At 50.8% G+C, this 16,593-nt stretch overlaps 1 protein-coding gene across 4 annotated transcripts in view; it reads right to left on the bottom strand.

The window, feature by feature from the left end:
* Window positions 1-13,951, bottom strand: part of BID (BH3 interacting domain death agonist) — a 39,843-nt gene extending 25,892 nt beyond the window's left edge. The window contains exon 1 of one of the 4 annotated variants that reach the window (XM_038576251.1): window positions 13,845-13,951. Coding sequence is in view for 1 of the 4 variants with exons in the window: in XM_038576245.1 (XP_038432173.1) it covers window positions 12,852-12,856 (5 nt within the window). In the remaining 3 variants the exon portion in view is untranslated. Of the gene's footprint in view, window positions 1-12,851; window positions 12,993-13,087; window positions 13,370-13,844 lie in introns of those variants that run through there. The other 3 variants (XM_038576250.1, XM_038576248.1, XM_038576245.1) reach the window with 3 other exon arrangements.
* Between the last annotated feature and the right edge of the window lie 2,642 nt (window positions 13,952-16,593).

The raw sequence follows: 16,593 nt of genomic DNA, 5'->3' as shown, positions 1-16,593 counted from the left end.
AAATAAGCAAAATAAGCCAGCTACAAACGGGGAGATGTTATATAATTTCACGTATATATGGTGCCTAGAGTAGTCAGCTTCTCAGACAGAAAGTAGATTGGTGGTTGCCAAGGGCTGGGGGGCGGGGGGAGGAAATGGGGAGCCACTGTTCAAGGGGTACGGAATTTCAGCTGGAAAGATGAAAAAATTCTGGACATGGGTGCCGGTGATGGTTGTACACTACACTGCACAGTTCCACTTAGATGAGGAATTATTCCTGTTTTAGAGAATTATTAGTTCTTATTAATGCCACTGAACTGTACACTTAAAATGGTTCAAATGATCAATTTTATATTGTATCTGTTTTACTATAATTTTTCTAAAGATTTTACTTTTAAGTCATCTCTACACCTGGGTGTAGAGTGTGAGTTCGAGTGTGGGGCTCGAACTCACAACCCTGAGACCAAGAGTCGCATGCCGTACTGATTGAGCCCGCCAGGAACCCTGCCACAGATTTTTTTAAACGGACAGATTCTGGGGTGCCTGAGTGGCTCAGTGGTTGAGCGTCTGCCTTCGGCTCAGGTTGTGATCCCAGGGTCCTGGGATCGAGTCTCACATCAGGCTCCCTGCTCAGTGGGGAGTGTGCTTCTCCCTCTCCCTCTGCCCCTCCCCCTACTTGTGTGCTCGGTCTCTGTCAAATGAATAAATGAAATCTTAAAAAAAAATAAAATAAATGAACAGATTCTTCTTAGTGAACCTATGTGAATAGCAGCACACAATTTTGGGAGACTTCACAGGAATTCCAGGGTAGGGTGTAGGGGCAGGTGGGGGAGGTGGAGCAGGAGGGCAGCAGAGAACTAGGTATCATTTTAAAATTTTTCATTTCAGGGGCAGCCCTGGTGGCTCAGCAGTTTAGTGGCGCCTTCAGCCCAGGGCATGATCCCAGAGACCCGGGATCGGGTCCCATGTCGGGCTCCCTGCGTGGAGCCTGCTTCTCCCTCTGCCTGTGTGTGTGTGTGTCTCTCTCTCTCTCTCTCTGTCCCTCATGAGTAAATAAATTTTAAAAATCTTAAAAAAAATAAAAATAAAAATAAAATTTGGGATCCCTGGGTGGCTCAGTGGTTTAGCGCCTGCCTTTGGGCCAGGGCGTGATCCTGGGGTCCTAGGATCGAGTCCCATATCGGGTTCCCTGCATGGAGCCTGCTTCTCCCTCTGCCTGTGTCTCTACCTCTCTCTCTATGTCTCTCATGAATAAATAAATAAAATCTTAAAAATAAATAAATAAATAAATAAAATAAAATTTTTCATTTCAGTTTCCCAAAGCAGAATCTACTAAACTGTTACAGACTATAGACAGTTTAAGAAGGAGACCTTCTGCCTGTACCTAGAAAATGGAAATGAGAGGCGCCTGCCTGGGTGGTTCAGTTGGTAAGCGACTGCCTTCGGCTTGGGTCATGGTCCCGGGTCCTGGGATGGGGCCCCTTGTTGGGCTTCTTGCTCACAGGAGGGGCTTTCTTCTCCCTCTGCCCCTCCCCCTGCTCACGCGCTGGTGCTCTCTCTCTCTCTCTCTCTCTCTCTCTCTCTCTCAAATAAAGAAAATCTTTAAGGATCCCTGGGTGGCACAGCGGTTTGGCGCCTGCCTTTGGCCCGGGGCGTGATCCTGGAGACCCGGGATCGAATCCCACGTTGGGCTCCCTGCATGGAGCCTGCTTCTCCCTCTGCCTGTGTCTCTGCCTCTCTGTCCCTCTCTGTGTGACTATCATGAATAAATAAATAAAATCTTAGAAAAAAAAATCTTCAAAAAGAAAAAAAATGGTTATGAAAACATTCACAATATTCCTAGCAAGTCACCACAGCACAGTTTCCCCGCACTGGTGTGTCATAATCCGACAGACACCCTGTTCTGCAGTGGTTGAGGCCAGCAGTTCACCTAGAGGAAGAAATGTCCTGAAAATCCTGACTCCGCCCACTGGTGTAGTAGGAAAGTTGTTGAAGCCACATTAGCTCAAAAGCCTGTGTGTTGGGATCCCTGGGTGGTGCAGCGGTTTAGCGCCTGCCTTTGGCCCGGGGCGCGATCCTGGAGACCCGGGATCGAATCCCACGTCGGGCTTCCAGTGCATGGAGCCTGCTTCTCCCTCTGCCTGTGTCTCTGCCCCTCTCTCTCTCTCTCTGTGTGACTATCATAAATAAATAAAAAAAAAATTAAAAAAATAAATAAATAAATAAAGATCTTAAAAAAATAAAAAAAAACCTGTGTTAACGTATTGCTAGTTTAAGGTACCTGGCGTCATCCTTTTTCACAAGGCTCTGATTCTGTCCTTTGTTGGAGATACACACACATACACAACAGACATATACACAACCTCCGCCCCCCCCCCCCCCCCCCACAAATCATCTACAGGTGGCAGACACTTACTGGTTGTGATTAATGAATTTCTCCAACTGATAATATAAGAATGGAGGAGAGGGGATCCCTGGGTGGCTCAGCGGTTTAGCGCCTGCCTTCGGCCTGGGGCGTGATCCTAGAGTCCTGGGATCGAGTCCCACATCAGGTTCCCTGTATGGAACCTGCTTCTCCCTCTGCCTGTGTCCCTGCCTCTCTCTCTCTCTCTCTCTCTGTGTGTCCCTCATGCAATAAATAAATAAAATCTTAAAAAAAAAAAAAAAGAATGGAGGACAAATTCTGTTTTGGGGTATAATATGTAACTATTTCATAACAGATTTCAGCACTTTCCCCTAAGAATAAAAACATTATGGACAGAAAGGCATTCCCAGAAAGCAAACATTTTATGAAATATATTTTCATTCATTAACATTTTATCTGCACAAACGTAACCAAGGAAAGCCCAAGTGAGCACCTCTTCTGATCTGACAGCTATTCTTTTCACGCAGTCCTCACAAGAGTGGCACTTTAAACAAATCTAATTAATTTTATAGCATTTCTCTTTTTATAAGGTGAATGACCTTTGTGATTTTCCAGGGGCACTCTGAGAAATTTCAATGGCTGTTTTAGGCGTAACAGATATTCTGAAAAAAATCTCTGTATTTAGGGTCCAACTTTTGGAAGGCAACATCAAAAGTGTTTTCAGAGGCCCCCGGGCATTTAAGATAGGATCATGGGGCACCTGAGAAACAGAGCTGGCTCTCTATTAATAAAACTAACAAAACCTTAGTTCTTTCATAAATGATGAGCCTTTGTTCTTTGTGGGTTTTTTCTCCCTTTAAGCAATAATTTAATAAAGTATCAAAAATTATTGTTTTACAGAATCTCTGCCATCCAGTTGAATTACACCGAAAGTAAAGAATAATGTTTCATTTTGACAGAAAGGCATCAGTGAGTAAACCAAGAAAGCAAGACCATCAAAATAAGCAAACTTTGCCAAAGCTATGACATATATCATAGTTTCTTTTCAGACTCAGTCATTTAACAGATTTGCAGAAACATGAAACAGTGCTGTTGTCACAAAAAGTGGTGTTTTTATAAAATATAGTATTTATAAAAATTCATGTTAACAAGCAATGAGCATTGACCTTTTCAAATGAATCAACAAATACTTTAAAAGTTTTCAGTTCTGGGGTGCCTGGGTGGCTCAGCTGGTTGAGCATCTGCCTTCGGCTCAGGTCATGACCCCAGGGTCCTGGGGACAGCCTCGCATCAGGCTCCCTGCTCACAGGGAGTCTGCGTCTCCCTCTCCCTCTCCCTCTGCCCCCTGCCCAGGCTCTCTTTCTCTCTCTCTCTCTCTCAAATAAAATCTTTAGAAATAAATAAATAGGTTTCTCAGTTTTTATTTCAAACACAGAAAATATAATAGATAAAACTCACTTAATCAAAAACTTTTGGGGGTCCTTAATAATTTTTTTGTGTAAAAGAGTCCAGAGACCAAGAAGTTTCAGAAATACTATTTTGAGGGAAAAAAAATAACACTTTTGCTTGAAAAAGAAAAGCATATACACAAAGTTTTTCTCTGGCATCCATATTAAGTATCACTTTTAACCAAAGTAATTGACTTGTGCTCCCCAGAGAACTAGCAGTTGAGAGCTGTCTGTCACACATGAGCGCTTTAGCAGACTTGTGCAGCTCCTGAACCCAGCGTAACACCACTTCTCTTGCCACCCTGCTCACACACACACCTTTTATACTTCCTCACATCCATTACTAGCCAAAGATAAAGCATTCAAAAAAAAAAAAAAAAAAAACCTTAAGATTATACCCAATAATCAATGTTTCAAGATTCTGCCTTATTTTAAAATTATCTAGGTAAATAACGATTACCCATTAACTCAATTTAATATTATCCCAGGTTGTAGGTTACTTAAGCTTCTTCTCCACAACACAGAGGAAAAGTCCTTAGAAATTCAAGTGCTCTGACTCTGTTCCCTCCCCCTTCCCTATCAAAGGCATGGGAACCACTGATCTAACCCATGGCTCTTCAACCCTGGCCACACTGGAATCAACTGAGAAGCTTGAAAACATACTGAGTTGACATGATCTCACATATAGAAAAGCCCAAGGAATCCAATAAAAAAACTACTGGAACTAGCAAGTGAATTCAGCAAGGTTGCAGGACATAAGTATTGTAAGATCTATTTGTACTTCTCTACACTAGCAATAAACAACCCAAAAACGAAATTAAAATAATCACCTTTATAACAGCATCAAGAAAAAGAGAGCACTTAGGAATACAGGTAACAAAAGTAGCATAAGATTTGTACACTGAAAAAAAAAATTTGTACACTGAAAGCTAGAAATACTGTTGAAAGTAAATATCTAACTAAATGAGAAGCCATGGGACGCCTGGGTGGCTCAGGAGGTTGGTTGAGCGTCTGCCCTTGGCTCAGGGCATGATCCCGGAATCCTACATTGGGCTCCCTGTGAGGAGCCTGCTTGTGTCTCTGCCTCTCTCTGTCTCTAATGAATAAATAAATAAAATCTTAAAAAAAAAAATAAATGAGAAGCCACGTGATGCTTACAAACTGGGAGAATTATGGTTAAGATGGTGATACTCCCCAAAACTGACCTACAGACTGAACGCAATTCCTCTCCAACTCCCAGCTGGCTTTCTTTGCAAAAAGTTACAGATGGTTCCCATGATTCATATGGAAATATAAGATCAATAGAATAATGACAGTCCATAAATACAGGCTAATGTTTATGGTTGACAGCTCCTTGACAAAGCGGGAAGGTAAAAACTTGTCTTTTCAACAAATGGTTCAGGCCGGCTGGGATATCCACAAGCCCCTACCTCATGTCATATACAAAAATTAACTCAAAACAGATCATAGAATTAATGCAAGAACTAAAACTATAAAATTCTTAGAACACAGGAATAAAACTTCATGATTTGGGTGAGGCAATTTCTTAGAAATGACGCCAAAAAAAAGTGATACAAGAAAAAAAATCAAATAAACTGGACTTCTTGAAAATTAACTCTCAGGGCACCTGGCTGGCTCAGTTGGTAGAGCATGCAACTCTTGATCTCAGTGCTATAAAAATTCAAGCCCCATGTTAGGTATAGAGACTACTTAAAAATAAAATCGGTGCAGCCTGGGTGGCTCAGTGGCTTAGTGCCACCTTCAGCCCAGGGCCTGATACTGGAGACCCGGGATCGAATCCCACGTCAGGCGCCCTGCATGGAACCTGCTTCTCCCTCTGCCTGTGTCCCTGCCTCTCTCTCTGTGTGTGTGTGTGTCTCTCATGAATAAATAAATAAAATCGGGGATCCCTGGGTGGCGCAGCGGTTTAGTGCCTGCCTTTGACCCAGGGCGCGATCCTGGAGACCCGGGATCGAATCCCACGTCGGGCTCCCGGTGCATGGAGCCTGCTTCTCCCTCTGCCTGTGTCTCTGCCTCTCTCTCTCTCACTGTGTGCCTATCATAAATAAATAAAAAATAAAATAAAAAAATTTTTAAAAAAATAATAAATAAATAAATAATCTTAAAAATTAAATAAAAATAAAATCGTAAAAAAAAGAAAAAAAGGAGGTGTTCGTTCCCTGCTGCACCACAGATGCTCGTCAACACCAGCACCGCCTCTAGCTCCCAGAACTCCAGCTGAAGGAAAAGGCAGGGGTAGGTGAGCAGGCCTCTCTTACAGAGCAGACTGCCCGCAAACCCACCGGTAGGAGAGCACCAGGGAGCAGCTGGCTACAAAAGCTGCTCACAAGAGTACACCCTCGACTAGAGGGGTGAAGAAGCCTCCTGTTAAGGCCTGGTACCGTGGCACCCCGAGAGGTCAGATGTTATCAGAAGTCCCCTGAACTTCTGACCCATAAACCTCCTTTCCAGCATCTGGTGTGAGAAATTATTCAGGACTTCAAAACATCTGCGCTTCCAGAGTGCAGCTACTGGTTCTCTGCAGGAAGCAGCCGAGGGCTACCTGGTGGGCCTCTTCGAAGATGCCAACCTGTGTGCTATCCATGCTAAATGTGTCACAATTTGGCAGAAGACATGCAGCTAGCTCGCCACATATGTGGAGAATGTCTGTAACCATCCACTATGATGGGAAACATTTCATTATTAAAAAAAAAAATTCTCTTTTCCTGCGGTCAATAGGTACCTAAGTTTATGACTGCAAGTGGAACAATAGGGTACTGGCAGTTTTTCCGTTTTCATTTGTATATGAATTTTTAAATTTGGGACACAAAGAATTAATGCAAGTCAAAATGTTTCAGTGAACACATCTCAGCAGTTCAACTTTATAGCAATTATAAATAAACTTGTTAAATTTTTCTGGACAATGCCAGCACTTGGATTAGTCTGCTTCTCCTTCTCCCTCTGCTCCCCTCCTCCAACTCATGTGTGCTCTCTCTTTTTTTAAAGATTATTTATTTATTTGAGATAGAAAGAAAGCGAGAGAAAGACTGCATGCATGAGCGGGGGCGGGGGTGGGGCAGAGGGAGAAAAGCAGTCTCCCTACTGAACAGGGAACCTGACACGGGGCTCAATCCCAGCACCCCAGGATCATGACTTGAGCCAAAGGCAAATACTTAACCAACTGAGCCACCCAGGCATACCCACCCCGTTCTCTCTTTCAAATAAGTAAAATCTTAAAAAAAAAAAAAAAAAAGAAAGAAAGAAAGAAAAAAAAAAAACCCAATTAAAAATTGGGCAAAAGGGATCCCTGGGTGGCGCAGTGGTTTGGCGCCTGCCTTTGGCCCAGGGCGCAATCCTGGAGACCCGGGATCGAATCCCACGTCAGGGCTCCCGGTGCATGGAGCCTGCTTCTCCCTCTGCCTGTGTCTCTGCCTCTCTCTCTCTCTCTCTCTGTGACTATCATAAATAAATTAAAAAAAAAAATTAAAAAAAAAAAATTGGGCAAAAGATTTGAATGGGATCCAGAGAAGACACACAAATGGCCAATAAGCACATGAAAAAACGCTCAACATTATTAGCCATTACAAAAATACTAATCAAAACCACAATAAAGCCACAGGGATGGCTAGACTAAAAAAGATGGATAATAGCAAGCATTAGCAAGGATGTGGAGACACTGGACCCCTCACACATCACTGGTGGGAATGTAAAATGATGCAGCTTCTCTGGGAAAGTTTGGCAGTTCCTCAAACAATTCCACACGGTTACCAAATGACCTAGCAATTCTGCTCCTAGGCACATATCTAAGAGAAATGAAAACATATGCCCACAGAAGAACTTGTATCGTGAATGTTCATAGCAGCATCACCCAGAATTATTTTTTTAAAAAGTAGAAATATGGGACGCCTGGGTGGCTCAGTGGTTGAGCATCTGCCTTTGGTTCGGGGTGTGATCCTGGGTCCTGATACTGAGTCCCACATCAGGCTCCCCGCAGGGAGCCTGCTTCTCCCTCTACCTGTGTCTCTGTCTCTCATGAATAAATAAAACCTTTAAAAAATAATAAATAAAGTGGTGAATTTGGGACTCCTGGATGGCTCAGCAGTTGAGCATCTGCCTTTGGCTCGGGGCGTGGTCCTGGGATCGAGTACATCTGCCTCTCTCTGTGTCTCTCATGAATAATAAATAAAATCTTTTAAAAAAATTTAAAAAAATAAACGGGTAAACTTTAGGTTATGTGAAATATCTCAATAAAGTGGTTTTAAAAAAACAAAAGGCAACCTGAGGAAGGACGTTATAAAAAGGCAGGAGGCTCTCTGCCAGGTAACTTAGGCCATTCCATCACACAGGTCCACTGTTCTACTCAGGTCTGCCACAGCCCACCATCCTGGACACCAGAGGCCTCCATCCTTGAGCCTCCTGCTTGCCCTCCCCCACCTAGGCCCTGGGCCTCAGAAAGATCTGTGCACGATGGGTGGAGCAAGATAGGCATCCCAGAGGCTGCTCCAAAATGTCCAGGCTGGCCTCTGTCCTACAGCCTCTCCCCTCAACAGCCCTAACTGCCTTTCTCTTAGAGCTTAGTCATGGAGAAGAAAAGAGTTGTTACCAAGGCCCCGTCAGACCCCAGATCATGCCACCCTGGGACCGAGCCAGAGCTGGCTGGCGGGGTAACTGAATGGAGCAAGAGGACAGGATGGCCACAGGTATGCACATCAGCGGCTCCCGTGGGTAAGCCACAAGCCTCCCGAGTTCTAGCAGGTTGTTTCCTCCTCTGGGCAAAGGGGCAGTAACTTGCATTTGGAAGGGTGCAGGGTGTGAAAATGCAGTCAATGCAGTCAGTGCAATCACTTTATACACTAATAAGCACCATCCCAATGAGATGTTGTGACCAACAAGGGCCCTGTACTTAGCCCCCCAGGCAGCCAGGAAAGAGTCTGGGAGGTAGGACACTGCTAAGGATCCTAGGAGGTACTCCAGGGAGAAATGGAGCTTTTAAGACCAGATGGACGCCTGGGGGCCATCTGGTCTCATGGTGGGAACTCGGGGTGGGGGCAAAGGAAGCATGGTGGGCTAGAGAGGCATTCCCCTCAATGCTGTGCTGTTGCCCAGTCCAGGGGCCTGCCAGCCTGCCAACCCCACACCCTCCAAGACAGGGTGAGGAAATATCTGCTGGAAAGTTCTGAAGAGGTTCCAGTCAAGGGCCCTTTACCTCCCCATCCATAGCAGGGCCTGCCTTGATGCTAGGGGTCCCCAGGGGCTGCTGGGCCCGGCCTTGGTCCTCTGTCCCCTCCCCACCAACCCCTGCTACCACACATACAGAGGTGGCTGGGCCTGGAAGGTGGGAGGCCAGTCCCAAACACAGTGCCCTTCCTCACCAGAAGTTAGCACCTATGGGCGCCCGGGTGGCTCAGCCCATTACGTGGCTGCCTTTAGCTCACGTCACGATCCGGGGGTCCTGAGATCAAGTCCCATGTGGGGCTCCCTGCTCAGTGGGAGCCTGCTCCTCCCTCTGCCTCTGCTGTTCCCCCTACTCCTGCTCTCTCTCTCTCTGATAAATAATAAAATCTTAAAAAAAAAAAAATTAAAGCTCAGGAATCCCCAAAGGTGGCCTCCTCCTGTCGATCTCCAAGGAGCTGCCGGCTGGTGCAAGCGCCTCCCAGCGGACAGCCACACTAATGCCGAGGGGCTGTGGGCGCTGGGCTCGGCGGCTGGCCTCCTCCCACATGCAGGCCTCAGGCCTGCTTGAGGCTCACAGGGCCCGCAGAGCAATTCGGCACTTACTCCCACCCGAGGGGATCTGGTGTCACCCCCACACCGGACCCTGCCCCACCTCACCCCCAGCGACAGCGACAACCTCCTCCTCCGCTCCTGTACTCCAAGCCCTAACTGAACACTAGTCCCCTAGACTCCAGCTGGCTCTCCCTGGAAAGACAAATGGAGACCCCAGAAAAGCCCCCAACTCCCTAAGTCCCTGGGGCCCAGCAGCACTCCCAGGGCACAGAGGGACTCTCTGAAGGGGGACAGATATAGGGGCACAGCTGGTGCTCAGCCTGCCATGGGATCTCACTGCTCCTACGTGCAAAAAGGGACACTCCCTGCCTCGTGGGATTCTTACCCTTTGCTGTGGTTTGGCAGGGATGGGGGGCAGGGGGTGCACACAAGGGCATGGAGATCCAGGCGGGAGCCCCCGGGACACGGCCCAGGCCCGGACCGCCCGAACACATGGCTAGATGTGAGCATATACATGAGGAACACCTCACCACTGATGTTTCACATCTGCACAACTGCACACTTTGGCTGAGAATTAAAGTGAGACAGTTCGTCAAATTAAACCAACTACAGATGCACAGATGCCCACGAACAGAAAAACAGCAACATCACTGCTGGCCTCAGATAAAAGCTCAGACGCCCCCCACTAGGCTATCTGGAGCTCTCAAGACTGGCGTGCCCTCCACCCAGGCCACCACACTCACTCTCCTCACTGTGACAAAAGGCGCTTTGTCAAGCATGTCAGCAGAGGAATGCTGACCTGCCCCACGAGTCAGCATGGCAGGAACTGACTAAGGGCGGGCTTGGGGACCCCATTCAGCCCAGGCAGAAGCCCAGATCTCCACGGTGCTCCTGACACCCTGGACCCAGAAGGCCTCTCCTCAGAGGGCGCAGCCCCACTGCTGTTCAGCCCACACCCTTCCGCTAGGCCAGACTCGGCCAGGCCACACGGGCCAGTCCAGGTCCAGCCAGCTGTTGTGCCTAAAAGCAACCAGTCCCCTTTCAAACCTGGCCCACAACTCAGAGGGGGTCATAAAAACCCACCTCCTGGCATCCCCTGCAACACCCAATAGCAAGCCGGACAGGATTACTAGAGGAGAGGGCAGTTTAAAAAAAACACTTCCTGGGATCTCTGGGTGGCTCAGCGGTTCGGCACCTGCCTTCGGCCCAGGGCTTGATCCTGGAGACCCGGGATCGAGTCCCACGTCGAGCTCCCTGAATGGAGCCTGCTTCTCCCTCTGCCTGTGTCTCTGCCTCTCTCTCTCTCTGTCTCTGTCTCTCAGGAATGAATGAATGAATGAATGAATGAATGAATGAATGAATAAATAAATAAATAAATAAATAAATAAATAAATAAATAAATCTTAAAAAAAAAAAAAACTTCCTCATTTTCTAAGTTCATGGCTTCCAGGGCCCTGGACACAAAGCCAACCAAGAATCGATGATTGCTTTATGGTTCATCCAGACTGAGTTTGCCTTTCATTTGAAACTTCCCCATTTTGACCTCTGCAGACAGGAAGGGAAGAGGAGGGGAAGGCACAGAAAGGATTGAGCCCCAGGGATGGGAGGCTGGGGAACCTGCCAGCCAAAATCCCACCCAGAGGGTCCAGGGCACTGCTCCCTGAAGCTTCAGCCAGTCCCACACACATCACCAGCTGCCTACAAGGGAAGGAGAGTCCACAGAAAGACCACAGTCATCCTCTCTGCTCCTCACCCCTTCACGTCTAACGGGTGTCGAGGTGCAGAGGTAGATGGGCTGAATTCAGGAAATGGGCTAGTGAGTAGCCTGGAAATCCAGCTAGTGCAATATAACACTTAGAGCTGGGACTTGGGGGTCTGACTCCCTCAGTTGTGACCCTGGGCAAGTTACTTAATCACTCCAAACCCCAGTTTCCCCATCTGAAGAACAGGGATGATAACCTTGCTTCTGATTTCTGTGATGTCCAAATGAGCTAATTACTGCACATAAAGTTCTTATGTGGGCATCTGGCCCACAGTGAGCTCTGCAGGCTACCACCATTCTCAATTAGCTGTCTTTTTCAGACCAGTTAGTGGCTCTGGGCAAGGATATGTATGGCCCAGGGTGTGGCCAGCCGGGTGTGGCAGCCAAGATGCTGCTCATCGGATCCTACGCACAAGGAGGCCCAGTAGAGTGGGTTGCTGGCCTCAGGGGGCATCCAGGCTGGCCCTGCCCTCCTTAGCCCCAGACTGACAAATGGTCATGGTCACCGGAAGTACAACCACAGAAAGTACTTCCAATGGCCACACTCTAGAGTCTTCTCAGGAGCTGCGAATCCAGAGCTAGCATACCACTAAGGAACACACGGTCCCTTGCACTACGGAAAAAGAGAACACCTTGATGTGACTCATTGCCCTGCTACAAGCCAAGACTCCTGCCCCTGGAAGACTCCATCATCCAATGTCCTGCTCCTCTGTATGGCCTCGGCGCTCCTGGCAGGCCAGTCCCAGTTGTCAATGGTGAAACCTGCAGTTCCTCCAACGAGTCTGCCCAGGTTGGCTAAGGCTGTGGACTTCCCCAGGCAAGGCCTCAGAGCAGGGCATGCAGTGCCCCTTTCCCACCTAGAGATACCTCTTTCCCATCTAGGCACCCCTGACCCCAGCATTCCTGCACTGTCCTGTGTGCACTTTCCCATCTTAACCAATTGGCAAGATTCTATTCATCTTTCGGAGTCCACTTAAGATAGCCTAACCTCTTCAGACAGAACTAGCAGCAACCCACCCCATGATCCTGAAGCTCTTTGCAGCACACACTACCTACCAAGGCCCATGTCCCGATGAATGGCAATTGTGAGGCTCCACTCCCACAAGACAGCACCCTTCCCCTCTGGAACCACACTGCCCTGTGTCCAGCATAGCACGGCCACTGGGCACCTCAGTACTCTGGCCCATGAGAAGGCTGCCTCTGCACCGTGCCTCTGAGGTGCTGCACAAGGCCTGCCCCGGGACCTCCTCCTTCCCCGGGCAGGAGGGACAGACAGATCACACACATGCACAGCAGCGATGAGAGGCTGGCAGTGGTCCTCTCCCCAACAATGCTTTACCAGAGCTCTGCCCACCTAAACTTTTAAAGCCAGAAGTCCCTCCCTCTCCACTCTCCTTCTAGCTACAAAATCAGATTATCTTCCAGGAACAGTCACGGATGACTCCCAGGGGACTCTCAGGGCCCCGGTTCAAGGTCTCAAGATGGTACAGAGCAAGGCCCGCCCAGGAGAGCCTTCCCCTCCTCAGCCTGCCACGCGCCTCGGATGGGTGGAGATGGAACGTGGACAAACCGCATCCCGGGCAGGCAGCTCCCCCCGCTGTCTTCCACAGAGAGACCGGCTGGAACGTCACCAAGGGAGGTACTGTAGACAGCGAAGGTCTGCAGGCTTGGCAGTGGGATCAGGGAGCTGCCTGGAAAGGTGGGGGCCCAGGCTCCCGCCCTGCCCCTCGACCCTGTCCAGACCAGTGCGATCCCAGAAGCCTCCGCTGCGCTCAGGCTCATCCCGCCCTCCCGCAGCCCGGCCACCTGCTGGCTGGGGCTCCAGGGCTCTCCCAGGGTCCCGCGGGCAGCGGGCAGCGGGCAGCGGGCAGCGGTGGGGTCAGCTCACCAAGTCACTCAACACTGACTTCGCCCCCGGCCAGCGCATGCGTGTAACGGGCTCCTGGACCCACCGGGCGGGGGTAAGCGGGGAGGGTGCCCCGAGCCGGAGGCCAAGGTCTGCGTCGGGCGGAGCTTCCGGATCCGGCGCTGCCCAGGTGAGGCTGTGACCCGGCCTCGTCCCTTCCCCCGCTCTCTCCCGTCAGAGGTCGGCCGGCAGCCGCTGGAGTCGCGGCGACAGTGCGCGGACCGCAGGCGGGGCGGCCCGAGGCCCGAGGCCCGAGGCCCGAGGCCCCCGCCCCCCGCCCCCGGCCCACACGGCCCCGCCAGTCCGAAGACTCGCCGCGACCCGCGCTTCTCCAGCCCCCGGGGGACGGCCGCGGCGGACGCGGGAGGGAAGCCTGCCTGCCGGGGACCCCGAGTGCCCCCCGCGCGGGGGAGCCCCTCCGGCGGCGTCTGTGCCGCGAGGACCCGAGGGGCGGCCCCGGCGGGCGGCGGGCGGCGGGCGGGCGAGAGGCCGCGGGGCTCGGGCGCTCCGGGCGGGCGGGACCTGGCGCCGCGCCTCCGCCCAATCCCCGGCGCCCGCGGCCCGCGACCGTGTCGGGGGGAGGGTCCGGGCGGGGCGAGGCCGCGCGCGGCAGGCGGGGGCTCCGGAACCTGCGGCCCAGCGCAGACGGCTACTCACCACCCGGCAGCCGCGGCGGCAGGCGAGACCCGCGGCGGGGCGAGGGCGGCGAGCCGGGCGCGGGGCCGGGCGGGCAGTCCCGGGGCGAGCCGAGTACGCAGCCGCCGCTCGCCCACTTCCTCTATTTCCCGCCCGCCGGGCCGGCCCCGCCCCCGCCGGGCCGGCCCCGCCCCCGCCTGCCTGGGAACCCCGACGCGGGCTGGGCTGCCGGGACCGGCCCCGGGAGCGGGCTGCGGGCGCGGACTCCGCCCGGCGCCTCCGCCGCGGGTACCGTGGACTCCCGCCCTCGGCCGCGGAGGGAGCCGTCGGCTCGTAGGGTGGTCCGGCGGGGCGCGCGGAGCTCCCCGGGGCCTTGCAGCCGCCCTGCGCCTGATGCCCCGCGACGGCTCGGCCGCCGACAGCGCCCTGACTCCAGCGGGCGGGACGCGAGCACGAAGTCCGCTTCCTGCACGTCGTGAACACACACAGGACCGTGGAAGTGGCTGCACTTGACCAGTGAATAGAAGCGATTTTATTTTTTAAAGATTTTATTTATTCATTTATTTATTCATGAGAAACACAGAGAGGCAGAGACTCAAGCAGAGGGAGAAGCAGGCTCCATGCAAGGAGCCGCATGTGGGACTCGATCTGGGGTCTCCAGGACCATGCCCTGGGCTGAAGGAAGGCGCTAAACTGCTGAGCCACCCAGGCGGCCCTAATTTCACAATTCTATAAAGAATGGATGCAGCACACCAATTTCCACTTCCAGAGTGGCCAACCTTATCTTGCACCTAATTTTAAATGAAATTTCTAAAAATAATAATAAATGAAATTTCTGTTTTCTTGTATGCAGTTTAACTTGGCTCTGAAGGAGGTGTCAAGGGGACAATACAAATTTTGAGCAAGAACAGGTTCATTCTAGCAAATATATTTCTTCCAATGATGACCTCTATGAAGGGGGCATAGGATACCTGAGATCAGGAACAGATGACACCTGGGCAGTCCTAGCTGGACATTGTCTCCCTGCCAAGGAAGATGCTGGAGTAACTGCTGGAGTCAGGGCGGGCATAAGCTGTGCGGCACCCAGGACAGTGCTCTTCCTGTGGGCAGCGGAGGCTGGCCCACCTAAGCTCTGTCGCTTCTGGCACCCATACGTTAGCACCATGAGCACATTTCTAGGACTATTAATTAAGTGTGTTTCTTGTGCTATATGTGGACCAGCCAGGCCTACATCATGCTCCCCAAGAAGCAGTTCCCAGGCTCAAACCTCATCAGGAGTTGTTTCATTTCTAACTGATTGCAAATAACTAGTGATCCTTCTATCTAACACCACTCAGCTCTCCTGTTACCCTCACAGCTTGATTGCTAATCTTTGAATAATGGATGACAGACTTCTCTCCCTCCCTAAACAGGACTCTAAACAGGATTTCATTCTTTCCATGCCCCTGGTCATCTTCACAAGCGTGGCCCCCTGTGCTGTGAAATGTTCTTCGGCCCTGGGCAGCACTCGCGTGTTCCTGTCTCCAGAAGGCGCGCGTCCGCTCCCCCTTCCGTGCATCCCCAAACATGGTGATCACGGCGACGCTGCTACGAACATTCTCTTACAAAACTTTTTTTTTTTTTTTAAGATTTTATTTATTTATTCATGAGAGACACAGAGAGAGAGAAAGGGAGGCAGAGACACGGGCAGAGGGAGAAGCAGGCTCCATGCAGGGAGCCCGACGTGGGACTCGATCCCGGGTCTCCAGGATCGCGCCCTGGGCTGAAGGCGGCGCTAAACCGCTGAGCCACCCGGGCTGCCCTCTTACAAATCTCTTTGTGTCTACGTGTTTTCACTTCTACTGAGGATAATACCTAGGAGTGGCACTGCTGGGTCACAGGGTGAGGAGTGTTCAGCTTTATTACTAACAGCCGGTTTTTCAAAGTGGCTGTCCCATCTTGCACTTCCACCAGCAGTGTGCGAGCATGCCAGCAGCTCCACCAACCCCTTCGGCTCACCCCTGCACCCCCAGTGCCCTGATCCTGCCACCATTTCCCTCTGTCCTTGCAATAGCCTCCCAACAGGCTATTGCAATATTATTCCTTCTTTTATAAAAGGTCAGATGGTGTCACTCCACTCTTTAAAATCCTCTGTGGTTTCCCAAGGCCTTTTCAATAGCCTACAAAGTTCTATATGAGCTGCACCTTCTTTTACCTTGAATCTGACCGCCACCCCCTTATTATTCTGCCTCAGCCCCATGCTTTCCTGGGGCCTGGCTGCATTTCCTCCACAGCGCCTATCACAACCTGACATGGTATGTAATTATTCCTTTGTGTTGGAGTGTCTCCCCTTGCTAGGAAATAATCTCCACAAGGAGGCCACGGACTTGTTTTATTCATGCTCTTGCCTTGGTCCTGAAAACGCTTGTTGGTAGTCACGGGTGCTCCACGGATGGAATAACTGTTGACGAGAAAAACATCAGGTGGTGTTAGGTGCTGTGCAAAAGACTAAACAGGGCATTAGGAGGGCAAGAGAGAGATGGGGGCTCATGAACTGGGTAATTTGATGCCTGAAGGTCAAAAAAAGAGAGAAGATGTGACAGGAGGAGAAAGAGCACTGTGGCCTGGGGAAGCCTCTGCTGCAGGTGCACCAGCCTGCGCAGGGGGAGCCGGATGTAGCTGGAGTATGGCAGGTGCGGGGCCAAAGGGGGCGGCTAGGAGCAGCTGGGTGAGGAGCCCAGATCTCACCCTGAACACTGTGGGGGCCACTGCCTTTGTCCTGCAGGGTGGG

This window comes from Canis lupus, chromosome 27 (genome assembly GCF_011100685.1).
Source record: "Canis lupus familiaris isolate Mischka breed German Shepherd chromosome 27, alternate assembly UU_Cfam_GSD_1.0, whole genome shotgun sequence".
In the NCBI taxonomy this organism is placed as follows: domain Eukaryota; kingdom Metazoa; phylum Chordata; class Mammalia; order Carnivora; family Canidae; genus Canis; species Canis lupus.
The sequence above is the reverse complement of the archived record's forward strand: the minus strand, read 5'-3'. Positions and strand labels throughout refer to the sequence as shown.